Here is a 20,481-nt window from a genome sequence, read left to right as displayed (position 1 = left end):
TTACATATTCCATTTTGTTGGCGTGCGTTATCACGGCTACACAAAGCCAAATTTAACTGAAAATCTCCAACAAAAGGTCTTAATCTGTAGAGACAACTTCCTGTTCATTGTCACTGAAGTAGCTCCAAATTGTGCATCTTCATGACATCACAGATTACAGTTTTTGTTTTCAGGTCTTTTGCTCTTGTTCACAAAAGCTGATTGCAAAGCCCGAGACAAACTTGGTGGAGTACATGATGCAAACCATTCAGGGTGTCTTGTGGATGAGGGCACTGTCATCTTGTAACAGACCACTCCCATCAGGATAGATATGTTTCCTCACAGGATAAAGATGATCTCTCAGTGTAACTTTGTACTGATTATCAGTGACCCTTCCCTTAAGTGAGCCCAGTTCATGCCAGGAAAATGCTCACTCACAACAGCGTAACAGAGACAGAAAACCCCCTCAATGTCGGGGTCCAGCATTCAGGCCCATTCTAATGGTGGATGCCACACATGCACTTGCCTACTTGTCCAGAATAAACTGAAGGATGACTCATCTGGCCATATCACCTTTTTTCCATATCTTTGTAAACCAGTGCCTGTGGTTTGTGCACCACTGAACTCTTTAAGGTCCATTTGTCTTCGTAATGAGGAGTTTATTAGCTGCACCTCGACTGTAACATCCCTCTGTTTGTACATTATCTTATGGTTATGGTGCTCCATCTCTCCAGCAGAGTTCCTGAGACTTGTAGAATCTATGTCAATGAGCATTGAAGCTCTTCTGGCAGCCCAACATTTTATGCTGGTTTTTCACCCACTTATATTTTCTGTTCTTTTATACATATATATATATATATATATATATATATATATATATATATATATATATATATATATATATATATATATATATACACACATATATATACACACACACAATCTTTGAATCTTTTTTGTCCACCATGTCCATTTAAAATTGCACTTGCTCCACAACATCTAGCACTTCCAGTTTTACTCTTGCCACTAGACATTGATTCCAGTATAAAGACACGTGATTTAAATTTTCTGATCAGCTGAGAGGTTGAGAAAGAAGCTTAAAACAGAAATATTGCAGAAGGCAGATTTCTCCATGCACAGCCAGTGACTCGCTCTCAGCCACAGGAACATACAATATATAGATAAAGATTAAAGTAATCGACCACACACTGAACTAATTTTATTGTAGTTTAAATACACTACACTAAAGATATACAGCAGTAGTTCAAATAAACAGAGTTCAAATAAACCACAGTAAAATCAGTTCAGTGTGCAGTCATTTATTTTGATCTTTACAGTAATATAGTATTATTTTGACAGGTAAAATACCCTAGATTTGACAAAGTTAGGCGAACTAACAATATCACCAAGAGAATCCTCACACAAAATTGTACCTTGTCTTTAACTGAGTGATTCCAAATTTATTTAGTGATTTGCAAGTATTAGGTGAACCAAATGAGCCTGATTGTTTTGAACATTTTCACTGCAGACGTGGAGATATTTTAATGCCTCATGCTATTTCATTCATGTTGCTTGACCCCAATCCAAAGTCCACTAGCACAAGCATGCCGTGGCTATCTGGAGTTATCTGCAGGCCATTAGCACTGAACTACGTGGACAGTTAATTACCATCTCCTAAAAGTGCCTTCAGGTGACAACTTGGAAGTTACTAGGAAACATAAACAGAATGTAGATGGGGGTTATTTTTTTATTGTCAGTGAATTCACAAAAGAAACATAACTTCAAGTTCAGTCAAAGTCTGTGTGTGTGAGAGAGAGAGTGTGTGTGTGTGTGTCTGTGTTTGTGTGTGGCCTCATCTATCACATGACAGTAGCCGAGCAGCAGCAGCAACAGGAAGAGAACAATTGTGACAACACGGCAGGGACTCCTGGACTTTGGGCTCTGCTACAACTGTCATGTGGCTACAGTATATATACAAGAAAGCATCGGTATGATGCAGTTACAGACACACTGAACACTCAGAGGTATACAGGGGAAAAGCAGGTGAGAATTACTCTGGGCTTCAAAACTAATTACAAAGAGTGATAAAAAATCAATTATGTTTTGACATTTTTCAATGCAGCTTTGAAGTTAACTTAATCAAGGATTGATCTGTTTTTCAGTAAGAAACGCAGTCATGAAGGTGTTTGTTGTGCTCGTTATCGCAGCTCTGTCTGGTAAGTGGCAAGAAATGCTTTATGATTGAAATAGACAGCTTTTCAAGATACCCAAATTGATACCCAATTATCTAAGTTGTAAGTATCAAGCTCTAAATTAGAAAACTTGAGGCCTTTTTCACAACCACAGTTATACATTAAAAGAGGTGCTTAAAACCAAAGACCTTGGCACCTTGGCTTCTTTAACCATTGCAAGCCTGTATAAACTAACTAGCACTAGCAGTGAAGATTAGCACTGTCCCACAAACTGTGTTTATCTCCATCCAACAGGCTGCCACGCCAACCTCTTCTATGCTGATGAGCCCAAGCCACAGCTGGAAGTGTTGACTGATGCCTTCTGGGACTATGTTGCCAAGGCAACCCAGACAGCTGATGACACCCTGCAGATGATCAGGAAGTCTCAGTTTGGACAGGAAGTCAAGTAAGTTGGGAACTTGCAAACCACTGGTGATATAACCAGTGATAGATTTTTATTACACAGAAGTCAAGGATGATGTGCCAACCTAATATTTCTCTAATCTGTACACCTCCCTCCTTTGTTCTCTCTAGTACCCGTCTGACAGAAAGTGCTGATATGGCCAGCAGGTATGCAGTCACCCTGCAGGAGCAGCTACCCCCGATGGCCCAGGACCTGATGACCAAGATCACCGCAGAGGCTGAAGTGCTTAGAGAGCGCCTGAGCCATGACCTGAGCACTGTCAGGGACAAGTTGGAGCCCTACGCTGAGGACATGAAGGTCAAGGTCCAGCAGCGGGTGGAGCAGCTGAAACAGGAGCTGGCCCCCTACGCAGAGTCCCTTGACTCTGAGGCCCTGAAGACCACCCTCATGCAGAAGAGCGAAGAGCTGAAGACCAGCCTGGAGCAGAGCTTCCAGGAGCTCCAGTCTCAGCTGGGCCCCTACACAGAGGAGCTGAAGCAAAAAGTGGACCAGCATCTGCAGGACTTCAAGGAGAACGTGGGCCCCATGACCGAGAAGGTCCAGGTTGAGGTGGCTCAAAGAGCCATGCTGATGAAGCAGATGGTGGCTCCCTATGCTGAAGACCTGAGGGGCAAGCTGGACCCTTACGCCCAGGATCTCCAGGCCCAGCTCACCTCCCTCTACCAATCCTATGTCAATGCCAACTAAGCAACCTAACCTACCCCATCACTCACTAAGACACTGGCCCTATCTGGTCTACCTCTGCTTTGCTCAGTGAAACATCCAACGTAATCACTGCAATACTGAATTGTACTGTAAACCAAATTAAACCAGGCAAATGCCACCAACATAGTATTTATTGCTAAGTGCAAGGCAAGAAATGCAATGCCAACCTCTGCACTTATCAAATATGTATATACTTTATCAGTGTTAATGTTGTGCTGTGAAGCTGTGAGACTGTAACCATTTTGTAATTGTCATAAGTTATCAAAAATAAATAGTTAAGTCTCTGTATAAAATCTCTTAAACAGCTCTTTCTTTCCTAATCTCAAAAGAAGAGTCTTTTAGAGGCTAAATAAGTCCAATACACCATGGGCTATCACAGTGTAGCAGAGATAATACATTTCCATAAGCTATACAGTGAATTCACAATGATAAAATAAAGACATGAAGGGACCACCATAGCCTCAGTTCTGCTATCGGGCCATGTGCTGTTGTTTGCACCTGGGAATTGCCGTTATTGTGACGGTGTACAGGACGAGCATTCATGTGCCAAGTCCTGGCATGTCCTGTCACAGTTTCGTCTCATGCTAGTTTCTCCAGAGGCAGACCATTGTTTGTGTACTTGTACTTGTCAATGCTTGCCATCGAACCACTCTACGGTGAGAGCGGTGATGTCAAACAATTGCCTTGAGAAACGTGGATGACCAACGTGATGTGCGAGACGCCTGCTCATCCTGATATTTTCTTTTGCTTTAAATGAAAATTACCACATCAAAAAAGTAATTTGTATCCAGCATTTTTTTTAAAAACCATATTCATAAAAAAAAAAAAAAAAAAAAAAACATTTTGAATTGAATCCTTTCAAAATGGAAGTGATTTATTTTGATGTTTTAAATTCACATAAGTCTTTAAGCAGTTCTTCATCCCTGGATATCTTCAAATTTGGGAACCAAATTGATATTAACCATGAAATTAGAAGTTTGAAACAAGAATTTTTACACAGGTGTTTTTACAGGCACACACAAACACACCCATACACAGACACACCAGGTTATGACAAATCTCCTCATTCTATCACTATCTATAATATCAGCATCCAGCGTGGAAGGTCAGAGTCCACTGACAACACCGCATACACACTCACAGTGCACGCTTGTTCCCTGTCTGCTTCAAACAGCCAGACAAACCCAGGAAATTGAAAAGACAAAAATGTCAGTAGAAGACCAATGCTAGAAATATCTCACTCGTCAGCCTTTCAAAAGAACGACTGACTTCCACCCCAATGCATTTTATTGGAGGCACTGTCTATGTTGTGCAATGCTTTTTCCGTGCAGCAGAAAGCAGGATTGTGTTTAGACAGAGGGAATTCATTTTTCTCCCCCCTTGAACCGCAGACGGTTCAGCTGATTTGCTTTTTTCATAAAACATGAGGCCACAGGGACCGACCCACTTGGAACAATTACAGAGTTATTCTGTGAGTTTGAGCAGTTCATTCAGAATTGCAAGCACACAAATCATTCTTAGTCAGCACTGGATTGCAGCTTGCGCAACATTTCTAGGTTATGAATTCATATTTGGAAAATGCTTGTTTTTCTTCCGCTTTCTAGAACTTCATCTGTGCTTAACGTCATTACAGCTTTGTCCTCGCTACCACATTACACAAGACACTAACGAGTCAAAGCACTTTTGTCGACTGCAAATCTCTCACAGACCTCTCAAATGCAGATTTGAGATCACACCTTCCAAAGCCTTTCTTGGGGCACCCGGAGGGGGGGCGGCATTCCCACTGTGTTATTTCACATCATAGCCAAAAGGCATCGTTAGAGTGGCTACTTCATACTGATGATGGCAAGGCTGATGTCTCTGCCAATCACACTCTATGGCGCATAACACACAGGCCACTGAGGCAGAATGAAATGCTTTTGGGGGTAGGGGTTTGGGGGGTGGGGTGGGGTTGTCTTTCGACGCAGGAGTTACTTTGAACAAGACACATCTTGCTTTGCCCTCTGTAGTGACAAACAGGGATTCAGTCTTGTTTTGATGTAGATAAGTGCTTGTTACCAGAATATTGCTCTCTGGTTGATAAGCAGATCAGTGCCTGTGGAGATGAGGAGATGACTGTCTCATGCTGATGGGTCACTGTAAATCCCAGTCCCCTCTGGCTATGTGTTGTTTGTTCCACATCCCATTGTTCTCTCCCACAGATAAGACTGGCTTCAGACCAGTGGTTTGATTAGAAATGTAATTATATGAGGCCTGAACAACAAGGAGTAATCTGGCACATTGCAGTTTATGCAGAAAAATGTCTCTCACAGGTTGGATCTGTGTTTTTATTGCTGCAGTGCTGGCTTAAACATCTTGCAAGATTATTCAGACTTGAAGTGACATCAGGATCCACTGTCTCAATAGAAAAGGCTACACTGCCACCCAGTGGTACAACCGTGATAGAGCAGTGTAGGGACTTGACTGCAAATTTTATAGTGAGCAGGTAGAGGTTCGGGGTTTGTCTTGATCTGGTTAATTTTGACCAAACTCACTATTCAAACTTTTTATTGAACCAAATGAGCCCTTCAATGTTATCCACACTCCTGTATATTTCCAAAGGGTTACATAAATCATCACATCCCTGTTGGTGGTACAATTTGTTCTGTTCAATTTGAAAGCTTTGTCTAAAAATGATATTGAAAGCCATTTGCCTACAGACAAATCAGACACACATAACACTGTATTATTTCATTCTGGATAGCTAAGATAGCACACAGTTCTGTCATCATGGCTCTCAACAGATATCCTCAATATCATCACGGGTTAGTTTTTATAAAATTGTCTTTGTAATGCCAGTAGGTCTGTATACCTGTGCTCACTGAACTGTTATGTCTGCTGACATTGTTCTCTATTGTTTTTCATATTCCTTCATCGCTGTTGTTTAATGTTTCCATGAGCAGGCTGTGAAAACAGTTTCGTCCTTGGAGGGCAATAAAGTATCTCAATATGTACCTGAAACCTGCGGTGGCAAAAAGCATAGCTAATGTTGGAGATCAACTGCTAGAAGTTCCTCCAGCATAAAATATAAATGTAAGAAAACGCAACACTGCAATGGCCCTATTCCAAAGTAACCCAGTGTTATCCTTTGGGAATGTATTGTAAGAACACAACATTACTGAGTATGTACTTAATTAAAGTGTTCCTAATACATAATTTAACATTTAACAATTTAACATGTCAACACACCATTTGAATGGCTTTGTTAAAATCTCCCTAATCCATACTGTACCAACTAGTGTTACATAAGTAGTGTAGGGAAATTTTCCTATACAGTAATACAATGTACTTCCAAGAATCATTTTACCCAGGCTAACTTGGACGTTTAACTAGAGTAAGACCACTTTAAATTAAAGTTAATTAGTAAATCTTGCAGTGTTTATTTTGCTAAAAGTTCAGAGGGCAGGATTATCCTTTGCCACAGAGATAAATATAAATTACAGTAAACAAAGAGAAAATATTAATAATTACACAAAAGCTCTTAACTAATCTGATTTGAGCATAAGGGTATAAAGAACAGAGGTGATGCTGAATCATGTTAATCCTTCATTAGGCTGATTTGTTGCACTGCTGTAGTTGCCTAAGTGAGAAATTTTCAACTGGAATTTGCCCTCTGTCTCATTGTTGTGGTTGGCCGCCTCCGTCTCTCCAAGCTGCGAGGGTGACAACTGTGACCGCTTGGAGTCAACCTGGTCAGTCTGGTGGAGCTGCACTGTGACAACCACGCTTGTAGTAATTTGTATAGTGAAATGTTTGCACCTCATATTGTTATTAATTTTTAAACTGAAGGGAAAAAAGCATGGGAAATGAATAAGCAGAGAGACACAGGAAAGAATGAACTGCTTCTATTCTGCGAAGCACAGCAGAGATGCCACATCAACGCCCATGCACATCCCTGTGAGAGCACAGCGCAGAGGCATCAGCATCAGGAGGACCACCACTGTTTGCCAGAAGTGTGTCCTTTACCTCTGTGGAAAGTGCATCAAACTGGCAGCCTACACTCCATGCTGTGAAACCCGATGAAAAAAAAAAAAAAAGAAAAAGACTTCTAAAACTGAAATGGCAGCACTGGAAAATGGACAATTTCAGCATCAGTCAGGCCACTCGCTCGTGATTTCATTTGTGTTTCATCTCCTTGCAGCTTTAATTTAAAGTGTAATACATTCTCAGACACGGCTCTGTTGTTATTTCGTATTATTTTTTGTTTTGCCAAAGTAAACACACTTTGCCTACGGTGCAGTTTACCTTTCATCGTTGCTTTGTTTTGAGAAGTAAACATGGAAAACATGATGAAACTTTAACGATCCCCATGGGAAAATTAGGTCAGCGCATCAGCCGATTACAGGATGTAGTTTTAAAAAACAAAATAAGACAAATAGAGAGTACTGAAGATAAAAGTAATAACAGCAATCAAACACTGAAAGTACTGAGAATAATACAAAACCAAATAAATAAGTGAAGATGCAGGATACAGTTGCAAGATTCGGGGCTTTGAAGTGGATGTCAAATTCTACATCTCTAGCTACATTATCAGGTGCACAGATGAAGAAAATAAAACATCTGTGCATAAATGTGTTTAGACCTGCAAATTTGCATCATAAGCATTCATATCATCATATGTGCATGCAAACATACAGTGTTAATAACTCTGCATATGGAAATAATGTGCAGAAATGTGTCTGGGTGTAAAAATGTGTATTGTCAGCATTTGCAGATGGAGGTTGCAGACATACAGAGAACGATCCAGAAATAGGTACTGGCTCGTGTACACATATATATGAGGGAATATGTACAGGTTGCATGCATTAATACAAATCAGAATTATGTAAGCAGTTGTGGAGAGAAGTCCAGAGTAACATTAGCAGTGTGTCCTACTGTTATGACTGAGGCTGGGCCCATTGTGGCAGGAAGCACTGTGCAGCTGGCACACATGAGCGTTTGAAGTGCTCGCTGTTACACCTCAGGGGTGATGCGCTGAAAGCACTCCAGAGCTGTATCAGTTCACGGAACAGACGCTTTGATTTTAGAATTTGTGCTATATTGTGTAAACTCTCCAAGGGGGATATTCTGTTTGGGCTGGCTAACCCTGCACCCTCGCCAGCCAACTTTTCCAGCACTCCTGGAGCAGGTCGGGTATCTTTCTCATGGGGGGGATGAACTCTTGCCTACCAGTTGGAGGAATAATGTGAATAGCCACTTCCTGCTGCTGTATGGCTCGTCCAAGATGGCATTCAGCTTAGACCTCAAATTCCCACTGCAACCATCCTCAGGGTGTCCAAACTCAGCTCTGGGCCAGAGCTGGAGCCAGTTTACTGAGCCTGCTCTCTGCCTTGATGTTGTATCCCCAGCATGCAGCAGCCAAGAGCAGTGCTGTAGCTGATACACATTTATGGGTAATTGTCAGCACCCTGCATAGTTTGAATGACTTAAGCCTTGTCAGCAAGAAAGGCCTATCTGTCCTTTCTTGTGGAACGCATCAGTGTTGTTACACCTGCCCACTTTGCTGTTGATGCGCATCCTCATGAACTGATAACACTGTATCTTGATCACCCTGAGATCCTGGATGGTGACAGTTGGTAGCAGTCAATGGTTCCTCACCTCCTCACTCAGTGCTTCATCTTCATGTTGAAGCTCCTCATTAGACTCCTGCACTGCTCCTGGTTTGCCACAACGATGCATCTCATCACATCAGTCATCAGAGACACTGTCAGAGAACCTCCGGACATGGCACAACCCGGAGGCAAATCTGAAGTCTCTCACATGCAAGACTACTAAAAGAGAGGTGTTAACAGTATAATTTCCCCTGGCAGTGCCATTCTGTTGCTCACCATGACAGTCACTGTTCTGCAGGTGGAAAAGAGTAATGAAAATATGATAATAATCGCAATTTGAAGAAACAGAAGGTAGCTCTCCCACATTAAAGGATGGAAAAATGCAAATGAATCTAAAACAGAACAGATGTTTCAGAATGAAGTGCTTATCATTCAGAAAGTAAGTGCAAATTGAAATTTTCAAACAAGACAATCATGCAGTCTAACATTAATAAAACAATTACACATATTATAACTAAAATAACCACTACTTTGGTTGAAATATTTATTTTTCATATGTAGAAGAAAACAGTGAATCTCTGCATGACCACAATGACTGTTTCTCAATGAATGCCTTCCCTGACTCAGCTTACCACTGCCCCCTGTGGGCAGAAAACCTGTAGTACCAATGGAGTGAGAGATTTCAGTGATGGTAGCTTGATTATTTTTCAGGATCATCTTTATTTGGTGATTCTGACTCTGAACATCATGTAACCATTAATGTGAATGTTACATAATATATTTCTCCCTGTCTTTTTACTTGGCCCTTAGGTCATTTTGGAACTGGGCATAAGATGGCTACAGGCTCAGTGAAGTTTTGGGGCAGTAGGGTGTAGTGTGATTCGGCCCACTTAAGCAGATGATATTCCTGTCACTTATTCTTTGGGCTGCACAGTCTTTCACACAGAGGGATGTGTTAATCAGTTGTCCTGCATGACGCTGAAAGTCATGGAAACACTTCACTTTAGTCTGGAAGTCTTTTAAAGTGTAACCTCCTCGCTGTCAATCTGTAGTCAGATGGGTGCGAGGACGATGTATGTTGAGAATGTCCAATGTCCACTAGTGAGACAAACAGAGGTTTTATACTGCGTTCATACAGGCAGGTTTGACAGTCAGTGGAGCAGCTTTGTTGTGCAGCCTTCCACACCAGCATGGATGTAAGTTTCAGTGTGTGTGTGTGTGTGTGTGTGCGTGTATGTAAATGCACACAAAGAGCACTGAGGCAGATCACATTGTTTATTTATTTATTGTGCATGTAATTTATTTCTCTGATCTCTTAATTGTTACTTTGTGTATCACAGCTTACCATGGACAGATGAATTTATCGTCGAGCACAATAAAACTGCATGTTGTTAAACTGTGCTGTCACATACTGTTATCAGGCCTCTGTATGATGGCTTGTTTATCATGTGTTTTACTACTCCAGACACTTGTAACACTGTGACTGATCAAACCCGCACATTAACGGTTGCTCACAGTAAGTGGTCAGTTCTACTAATGAACAGGCTCTTTCCAGCGCAGTCGAGTGCCATAACAGCAATAATCCCCTCATCAAGATCCTCCTTAACTAATTTACTCTTTGAGTTCCCTGAGAAGAAAGTAATTACAATACTACATCAGGTCAGAAAACCTGGGTTTAATTTTTCCCTTGACTTTCTGAAAATGTTTTCCCTTTCTGGATAGACCATATGTTTTGGTATGATTCTCCTGGTGACTTTGGCTTTGCAGCAAGCGTCTGCCAAGGTAGGTTTCTGTCAATGAATATGTATTTCATACATATTGCTGATGGTGCTTGTATCATTACGGCTATTATCGTGTGTGTGTCTCACCCGTGTCCTCTTGTGTCCACAGCCTACTGCATCAGAAAGAGGCATTAGAGGTGATATAAAGTAGGCTGAGAAAATGACTTTTGGGATAAACACAGATTAAGGCTGATGATGATTTGCATGACTCATAATTTGCAACAGTATGGCTACATGTGATATGAGCCTCATGATCCTTTTTAAAATGCGCATTACATTTTACTAACAACTACCCCTCTTGATGTATATTTTATTGATTTCTGTAACCTAATATGCTGTGGATCATCCTAATAGGAGCTGAAGGAGATGGGGATCAAGACGCACAGCTAGACATTGCTGACATAAACAAAGGTGGGTTTTGCAATATGAACGAAACAGCAGTCATATTTTTGCCATTTTGCATTACAAACGAATTTAAGAGTAAACATTGTGATTTTAGATCTGGATCTGCATGAGGGAGACATACTGCTGATGACTGTAAGCACCTATGTACTGACATACTTGAATGTAGGGAAGGAAAAAAAAGCATACACAAAAAGAATACTTTGTGTTGAATATCTTAACTTTGAAGTCACTGTATTTCTAATCTTTCTTGGCATGAGTACACAAATTATCTGGTACGTCTTTGCAGGGCCGAGACAGGAACATCATTCTGGAAAGCCAAAACAAATGGGAGCTTCCTGTCCCGTACATTTTGGACAAGAGCCTCGGTAAAATGCACGAGCGGTCAATTCTCTGTGTTCATTCACATGTGAAGAAGAGTGGAATAAGAAACTGTGCAGTTTATGGTTTACACAGCTGACTCATAGCTAACAGCTCTGCATGTTTGCTCTGCTGGAAACAGACCTGAATGCCAAAGGGGTTATTCTACGTGCTTTTGAGCAAATACGGCTGAAGACCTGTGTTGACTTCAAACCCCGGGAGGAGGAGCCACACTACATCCTAGTCATTAAAGATGATGGGTAGTGCAATCCATCACTGGCTACAATAACACATAAAGCTCCCTATTCATTATATTGCAGTATTACTTTGTCATTTTTTATTATTAATTTCCCTATCTCATTTGCTCTGATTTGTGTGTTTAACCTTACCTGCACATAACTGGAGTTTTTCCAGTTTAGTTGTCTTCATATACCTTTTCCTATGATACACGTCCTACTTATACTATAACAACCTATTCATTTTAATATAGCCTAAAGCATGAATATATGATTGTTTCTCCACTATACCTTTTTACATTTTTTTTTTTTTGTTGTTGTTGTTTGTTTGTTTTTTTGGTTTTTTTTTTTTCATTTTTTCATAGATGCTGGTCATATGTTGGGAATCAACATGGGGGAAACCAAAGTCTCTCTATTGGCCAGTGGTGTGATCACATTGCAATTGTGGAGCATGAGTTTCTCCACGCACTGGGCTTCTGGCATGAGCAGTCCAGATATGACAGAGATGACCATGTGACCATTGTCTGGGAAAACATTGAAGAAGGTTTCCCTACATTTTAACTCATGATGTTTAATCCAGCAAGACTTAATTCCAAGTAGCACGACTTCCACAAAAAGCACCAGAAATAAAACTTGCAACCAAAAATTTACGACAAACATAAACATGTTTTTTGTTCAGGGAAGGAACACAATTTTTTAAAGCACACTTCAAGCTCCACTACTACACTTGGTACTCCATATGACTACTTGTCGGTGATGCACTATGATAAAGATGCCTTCTCTAACGGCAACGGGTCCACCATCATCACCAATCAACCAGAGTACCAGGATATAATTGGCCAACGTCAAGATATGAGTGCCAATGACATTCTGAAGTTAAGAATGCTTTATAACTGCAGTAAGTAGCTCATCAATAAAACACTATGACCTTGTGGTACAATAATATTTGATTTGTATGTAGTGTTATATATTTTCTGTGATGCTGACAAATATTACTTTATTCCTCAGCATCTGCTGTCACCTTTCTGGACTCATGCAACTTTGAGGATGAGAAGCTGTGCGATATGACCTTTTGTGCTAAAGGAAATGCCACCTGGGAGGGAGTGGAGAGCACCAACACTGGGCCTTTCTCAGACCACACCAACCTGGGTGCACATGGAGGTGTGTCTGTGTAACAATCAATAAATACATCATTATCTGTGATTACATATATATATATAGTTATTTTATCAAAATATATTTTTCTCTTTTATCTAATGTGCTGTATTTTCCTTTCTGACACTATATTCATAGAAAACAACTCCTCTCCATTATTATTTAAAGTATTCATTTTGGTTACTTCTGAACACAGTTAATGTGTTCCCATTGATAGCAGTGGCAGATCACAGGTATATCATCATAGACAGTGGGCTACTTAGCTTCATTTTCTAAATGTTACATTGTGTTATTTTCTTCCTAGAAACTGAAACAGCATCTACTCTTTCAAACGATACATTGACCAATCAAACTGGTGAGTTTGCTCTTTTCTAAAAAGCTGTTATGCATTAAGTTTAGAGAGAAGCTGCAAATTCACAACTATAAAAATGGACTAGTTTTTCATTTTTGCACTAGAATTGTGTTTGTTCCATTAAAAGCCCATATCAAGAAGATGATTTTAATGCTGAAGAACTGGGCCTGGATTTCATGACTCTTGTAGGTAGAGGTTTCTTCATGCACTGTAACACAGCTTTTGGAAAAGTGGGAGACGGAGCCAAAATGCAGAGCAGGAGAATGAATCCAAAAAGACAGTTTCAGTGCCTCCAGTTTTTCTATTATCACAGTGGGAGTGACCAGGACCAGCTCAACATCTGGATCAGGGAGCATGTAAAAGAGGGAAATGCAAAGGAAACCATTCGTCTAATGGACCAGATCACAGGTGATTGTACAATATTTATTTATATTTTTAGACAGTTTCTATCTGCCTTTATGGTCACTCGAACAACAAATAGTTTGCACTTTACCACAAATGTGTGGTGAGTAAGTGTACAAATATAAAAATGATCAAAGAAAGTCCATATCACAGTTAACACTTTTAGATAGTTTTGAAGAACCAGTCAGAGCTAAATCCACCCTATGAGTGGACAAACAATCCAAACAGTAAACTTCAAATAATTGTCTCTTGATACTGAAAATGTTGCTGTGTACTCATTTGTACATAGTTACAGTATATTGTATAATCTTTAATGCATTTTCTGAAATGCATAATCTTGGATTGAAACTGATGGGAGACATGGTCACAAAAACATCTGATCAAAGCATTCATATTCATGGTCTTCTGCCAGGTCCATCACAGTCTTTTTGGAAACTCCACCATGTTCCTCTGAACGCCACCAAGCCCTTTCAGGTGGAGTTTGAGGTTCGCAAAGGAGCAGGAATCTCTTCAGGAGGCTTTTCCATTGATGACATCAACCTGTCTGAGACTGAGTGTCCACATCATGTCTGGCACATCACCAACTTTGATAAATTTCTGACAAACAGTACCGTTGGCACAACGTTACTGAGTCCACGGTTCTTAACCAGAGAGGGCTACGGAGTCCAGCTCCTCTTGTATCTTTACTCTGATCGCTTTGGAATTTTCTTCCGGCTGGTGTCCACCGACTGGGATGAGCAGCTGCAGTGGCCATGCGCTCGGAGGCAGGTGACTATGCTTCTGTTGGACCAGCGCCACCATATCCAGCAGCGGATGTCCAGGCAGTTCAGCATCACAACCAATTCAGAGAGAACATTCACTGGAAGTGAGTGACTGATACTGAGATGAAAATTACTGCATACGTATGTATGATCAGCTGGAGAATGTAAATTTTCCTTTTGTGTTTCACTCCTCAACCATATTGTATTATGGCTACAAGACGATGGAGAGGTATTTCTCCACTGGGATAACCCAAGGAAAGTGGGGCGTCTTGTAAATGACTCCAGTGGAGGCTCGTACTACGCTGGCCCAAGCTTTGGCTACCGGTACTTCCTCTACTTTGATGCATTCTGGTCTGGAAACTTTTTAAAAGGAGGGGATGTCTTCTTTCTTCTCAGTTTTGATGGTAGGTGCTACACAAACTCATAAAACATTTTTTTCCTTCCTCCCTTTGTGTTAATATAAATCCTGATTAACCAGCTTGTCCAAATATATGTGTACAAAATAGGCTACACTCATTGAAATATGGGAGTTTTATATTGATTTAAAATGTGTGGATGATCTTGAAGTATACTGTTGTTAAATCATCCCCAGAACTTTAATGGCTGATTGTCCATGTAAACTGGAGGGTAAGCAGTATCATGGCATTGCTAAATGTTGTAAGGCATCGGAGCCGACAGGAGGAGCTGATTATATCATGACTTTGCAGCAAGACTGATGTTCTTCCAGCATGCTAATTATTATTTCCATCAAACTTTTTGATCTGATTTCCAGATTTATCGAGTCTGCACCTAAACAACTCAGACCTGAAGGATCCCGTGTGGACCAACTTGAATCACGCCACACTGATACACTCAGATGACAGCAGGACCTGCCTAAACCGACTGTAAGACGCTACTATTCGATACATAATAAGTGAGACTCCCATACACAGGGACACAGTAAACTGCATGTGGATCAAAGACAATAAAAAAAGCACAGTTACAAAACTATTGACAATGTCTTCCTTCTCTGCTAGGAAGGACAAGAACACGCCAACCACCACATCATTTGTAGTCAGGTGTGTATGTCTGGTATCACCTCTCAAATCATGTGAGGATACACTGAACTGATTCGCTGGGGCATAAATAAGCCACAAAAATGAAACCAAGGATGTCATAGCAAATAGAGCACATTTTAATGTAACCTTTGAGTAGTAACGACTAGCTCAAGCTGCCCTAAGGGAGAGCTAACCTGACATTTTTCCTACACCCAAGGGTACAATTATTATTGTCCAACTTCCTTTATCAGCTGCTACTGTGATATAATCTTTAGCATCATCATCATTATAACCACAATGCTCATAACCAATTCTGATTCTGCTCTTCCCAGTCTGTCCACAGGACCTGTGTTTTCTATGCTGACAGTGTTGTTGGCTGTAATGGCAGCAGCCTTGCCCTCAACGCTCTGAAAATGGCAGCTTTGTACTGCACGAAGAGAATGGGATATAATGTTGCTGCAGAAAACATACATCCCTCACCTGTAAAGACGTTTTCTGTCAGTGCTAAAGATTTAATCCTATAACCTTCATCTCAGTTCTTTTCTGCACTGAACATTAAGAGATTTTCCACAGTACTCCATGTCCAAGAGTCATGACATTAATATGCACCCTTTGTCTCAAGTAAAGTGTAAGCCATGAAAAATTATCCTATAAATTCAGCACAGTAACAGTTAAACTGATGATTTTTCTGTTACCATGCAAGAGCAAAATTACTTGAAATTTAAGCTCCTGGGATGCAAATTGAAGTTTGACTGAGATGTTAAGTGTATTACTGCACATTTAAGTGTTTTTATTATCTCATTTACACTCCTGTTGCTCCTCTCAGCATCCCCGACCTTGCCACAGATTGTGTGTCAACTGTATGTCCAGTTTCTGCGAGAGCAATGTTAAATGTCATCACTTAAACCATACTTTACATTCTGGTCTCCCTCATAATGAAAAATGAGCTAGCCAATACAGAACGGAACATATATTATTTTATAGTTGTCAGGTAGTTTTAGTGTTTAGTGTTTAGGCACAGCATGTTTGCCTCCTGATGAAAACTTTCACAAAACAAAATATAAGCTCTGATACCGATTTGATTTCTGCCCAAGACCATTCATTGTGCAAAGGACAAAGGACTCCATGAGTGACAACATGTTTGCCCACAATGTGAAATAAATCCTTTTACATGAAGCATTTGCACATTCTGCTATTTTGTGTGGCCGAGACAAGAATTAGTCAGTTTTAATGGATATAACAGATGGATTAGGCTAAAACTGAGCTGTATAGTCAGGACCTGCATCCATAGGCCTACAAGCTATCACTGATATTACTATATTGTAAAGCTGTATAATATGGAATCACTCACTAAGTCATTATGGCCTTTAGATATCATTATGCATTTTGTGTAGCTGAGTTGAGAACCTGCTGGATTACTTCACATTACAAAAATTGAAAGCGTGCAAAAAAGGCTGAAGTTCTCAGAGTTCCAGGTAATAGCAGAAATGTCAGTGGAAAAATCACTTCCAGCATTTTTATCCTCTTCAGTAAAAGAAAAAAAAATTACCAGGAAAGCATAGACCCTCTTTCTGACAGGAAGCAACAGGGGCTGCAGGAAAAGTAATCTCATCTAGTGTCTCAGCTAAAAATACTGGCTTTCTTAATAGATACTCGTAGTTTTTTTTTTTTTTTTTTTCCACAATTGTACCAAGTTTATATACATTTTAAAAAAGCAATAGGAGCTGTGTCATCCTATCACATTCATTTGCACAAAGCTATTCACATATTTGTGCAACAGCACCCCCTGCAGGCACAGATTTCAGTGATCACACTAATATCAAATATGATTTCTTTGGTTTTCTTAGTATTTAATAGGAGGAAACTGGTCTCACACCAACCAACAAACTGGCTCATCCAGGCCCAGCAGCTTGTTTTATCCTCTTGGATCCACAACCAACCCAACAAGCTCTCAAAGTTTTGTCAAAATCAGACCAGCAATGTCTGAGATGTCAGATCAGATACCGAAGATAAAATTTTAATTATAACACTCTCATTAGGCCAATGTGTGTAATTTGTGGGGATATACGTGTAATAACCTTGGTGTCAGTCCAACTCATGGTCAAAGATTTTAGGACCTTACAAAGTTAGATATCTTGACCTGTAATTATACTGACCTTGCAGATCAAATAATGCAGTTTTCTAAACGGCAGAACCCAATCCATCATCCCTCAAAGTTTCGTCAGACTTCCACTGGTAGTACCTGTGATACTGCTATTTCATGTTTAAAACTAGGACATAGAGATGCAGCCCAATCCACTCCTATACAAGACTATTAAAATACAACATTCTGTTTCAAGATGCAGGATACTTCATTGCGCCTGCACAGCGTCTGCTCAGAAGGGAGATATAGCCTGGCTGGAGGCAAAGACGATGAGCCCCAGCAGGAAGTGTCATGTCCAGTGTCTCTTGTTTTACTTACTTGTACTTACTTACTGCAACAGTGGGAACCAGTCAGACCAGCTCAGCGTCTGGATCAGAGACTTCCTGGGTTAAGAGGGTCTCGCCAGGAAAGCTGCGTCTCATAAGATCACCGGTAATGACCTCAGGCACAGTTACCTGCTATTATTTGAATAGCACTTAGATACTTTGAAATTTTTGCCTTTAGTGCAGCTTGCATTCAGGCTGTAGCTGATGATGCACTCGCTAATAAATTCAAGTAATTGATCATGGCACATAGAATGTACCACCCACCAGGTCCACCAATATGTCACTGGCAGCTCCTGCATGTCCCCACAAATGCCACCAAGCCCTTTCAGGTGCACTTTGAGGTTCATTAAGGAGCAGGAAGTTTTTCAAGAGGATTCTCAGTCAATGAGATTAGCCTTGCTGAGCTTGAGTGCCCACATCTGACCTGGCAGATCATGACTTTGAGAACCTTTTGAGCACTAGTGAGAACTTTGACTAAAGCAATTCATAAAAGACATGCAGCCCAGCACACAAACATTGTGGTAGGTGGCAAGCAGACAACAGTATCAGGCGATACAACAACAGTAGCAAACATAAGCAGTAAGAGAAAAACAAGCAAAGCAAAACAGCTATGATATGCATTCATTATTGCTTAACCGATGCACAGATCATCATGAGTTAATGAATAATTCATAAATAAGTGAGCCATGCATTACTGTTTACTGCATCAGCATTAGTTAATACTGTAAATTCATGTGCTATTTACCACAGTGGGTTGAAGCTATGGATTTCTGCTTCCAGCCATCTGCAACAAGTATGCCTCTGTGCCAGATGAACCAGCGCATCTGTTTATTACCTAATGCCTTGTTGTTGATGGGACAGGAATATTCCTGGTTGAAGCTTGTTGTCCAGGATTCAAAGGTGGTACACTGAGAACATGCTAACCCTAACCCTAACCCTGTCAGGCAGTCTTATCACCAGTAACCATATATACTTAATAATGAGTTAACAGTGAGTTAATAGTAAGTTAACAGTCATGTGCATCACAAAGTCATAAGATCATGGTATCTTGGCAAATCATTAGCTAGTTATTCATTAAAACACATGCTGATCAGTACAGCCAAATATTAACAATAACACTGAGTTAGGACCCTAACTCAGTGTTATGATCATGATCAGATCTCCTTTTAGCAGCAGCGCTCTCCCATGTATCAAACTGCAACCAGTGGAGACTAAGAGCATGATAAAGGCCCATATGCCTCACAGTAGGACATCTTTTTTTTGTAATTGTGTTGGTATTAACATTTCATCAGAAAAAATAATATTGCTCCATTTATATTTTATATCAAGACTTGATGACAATTGTGAGAGAATACAAGATGCTGACAACGTCTTCATTAATGAACAATTGCTCTTACACATTTTTCTATTACTTTGAGTCTTACAACCTACTCTCAGATTCTTTTTCCTGTCTTTTTTCTATTTTCTAATCAACTTTGAATAGCCAGCATGCAGTCACATTCTCATGACTGCATGATCATATTTTAACCCTTCGTGGCCTCAGCCAGTTTTTCTTGTTTTGCTCTTTTTTAGGCTCTCTGATGGTGAAGTAGGCTCCATGTCTCACCCAGGCATGATGGCTATTGTTGGATTCATGGCAAGTGAGGCCAAGCTTTTATGCCATTATTTGACACGTAACTTGATGCCAGAGATGATAGTGGACACTTTTGTGACAAGTAAATGCATTACACCATGAGAATTCTGTGTATTTGCCTTTTTGTTCTTGTTTGTTGTTGTTTATCACCTTAGCTCAGTTTTTTTTTTTTTTTTTTTATTATAAACTGAAAGATTACATTTGTTTGTTTCAAAGTGACATTGGAAGCATGTTGATAGGACATTCTTTATCTCTGACCTACCACAATTTGTACTATTACTGTTAGATGAAAAAATAAGGAAGTTTTGATATTCTAATACATTTTCTCATACTGATTGTAATTTTTTTGTTATAGGGAGCCCTACACAGATAGCTGGCACTGGCATGGCAAACAGTGATACTAAACACTGAGGTCAGAGAGTTGGCGTGCCTGATCAGAAATAAAAAGTAAAGGACTTTGTGTAATGGAGTCTTTATCTCTCAAACAGCAAAAACTTATGTATAACCTTTAATGCTGTTGCTTTACTCGATTCCAAATCAGTTCAACTGAATATTTGTTCAATCAATTTTCATCCTCATGAAACATTCTGTATTTTTAATTTTCCATGCTCCCAAAAATTGCTTTTAAAGTTATTTTTAAATGGTAAAATTTCTTGTATTGTCACACAAACAGGGACAATTTCCTCAATAGATGCAAATAAAAATAGTTTAGCTTGCATAGTGATGACTGCAATTGATGTATGATTGCAGGAATGAGGTAAGCTTTTACTCTGTTATCACAATGAAAAATACTTCTGTCAATAAGATAAAGTTTTTACACCCTAAGACAGTTAATCTCACTCAGTCCTACAAGTACTATCATAATTTCTGAAATTATATATGGCAAGGATATAAAATGGCTTGCAGCATTACTGCAAATCTTGGCCAATTTACCTAGTTTTCTATAAACAACCAGACATCCAG

General features: G+C 40.0%; 2 protein-coding genes across 2 annotated transcripts; both read left to right on the top strand.

The window, feature by feature from the left end:
- Positions 1 to 2,004: 2,004 nt before the first annotated feature.
- Positions 2,005 to 3,500, top strand: LOC115373705 (apolipoprotein A-I-like). The gene is made up of 4 exons (XM_030072208.1): positions 2,005 to 2,022; positions 2,142 to 2,195; positions 2,466 to 2,616; positions 2,745 to 3,500. The coding sequence occupies exons 2-4, from the start codon at positions 2,156 to 2,158 to the stop codon at positions 3,319 to 3,321; spliced, it is 768 nt and encodes a 255-aa protein (XP_029928068.1). The 5' UTR covers positions 2,005 to 2,022; positions 2,142 to 2,155; the 3' UTR covers positions 3,322 to 3,500.
- A 6,620-nt stretch (positions 3,501 to 10,120) lies between these two features.
- LOC115373656 (meprin A subunit beta-like) lies at positions 10,121 to 15,267 on the top strand. Its single transcript, XM_030072149.1, has 11 exons — positions 10,121 to 10,126; positions 11,403 to 11,481; positions 11,616 to 11,733; positions 12,075 to 12,253; positions 12,389 to 12,607; positions 12,718 to 12,870; positions 13,169 to 13,219; positions 13,406 to 13,624; positions 14,031 to 14,483; positions 14,598 to 14,783; positions 15,152 to 15,267. The coding sequence occupies exons 1-11, from the start codon at positions 10,121 to 10,123 to the stop codon at positions 15,265 to 15,267; spliced, it is 1,779 nt and encodes a 592-aa protein (XP_029928009.1).
- Positions 15,268 to 20,481: the final 5,214 nt, after the last annotated feature.

The sequence above is a fragment of the Myripristis murdjan genome, chromosome 16 (assembly GCF_902150065.1).
Source record: "Myripristis murdjan chromosome 16, fMyrMur1.1, whole genome shotgun sequence".
NCBI classification, from domain to species: domain Eukaryota; kingdom Metazoa; phylum Chordata; class Actinopteri; order Holocentriformes; family Holocentridae; genus Myripristis; species Myripristis murdjan.
Note: the sequence above shows the minus strand (reverse complement) of the source record. Positions and strands in the feature narration are given on the sequence as shown.

Coding starts and splice junctions, on each gene's coding strand:
- LOC115373705 (XM_030072208.1), top strand. CDS start 2,156: ATGAAGGTGTTTGTTGTGCTCGTTATCGCAGCTCTGTCTG. Junction 2,196..2,465: donor CGTTATCGCAGCTCTGTCTG/GTAAGTGGCAAG, acceptor TCCATCCAACAG/GCTGCCACGCCAACCTCTTC. Junction 2,617..2,744: donor CAGTTTGGACAGGAAGTCAA/GTAAGTTGGGAA, acceptor TGTTCTCTCTAG/TACCCGTCTGACAGAAAGTG.
- LOC115373656 (XM_030072149.1), top strand. Junction 12,254..12,388: donor CTGGGAAAACATTGAAGAAG/GTTTCCCTACAT, acceptor TTTTTTGTTCAG/GGAAGGAACACAATTTTTTA. Junction 13,625..14,030: donor TCTAATGGACCAGATCACAG/GTGATTGTACAA, acceptor GTCTTCTGCCAG/GTCCATCACAGTCTTTTTGG.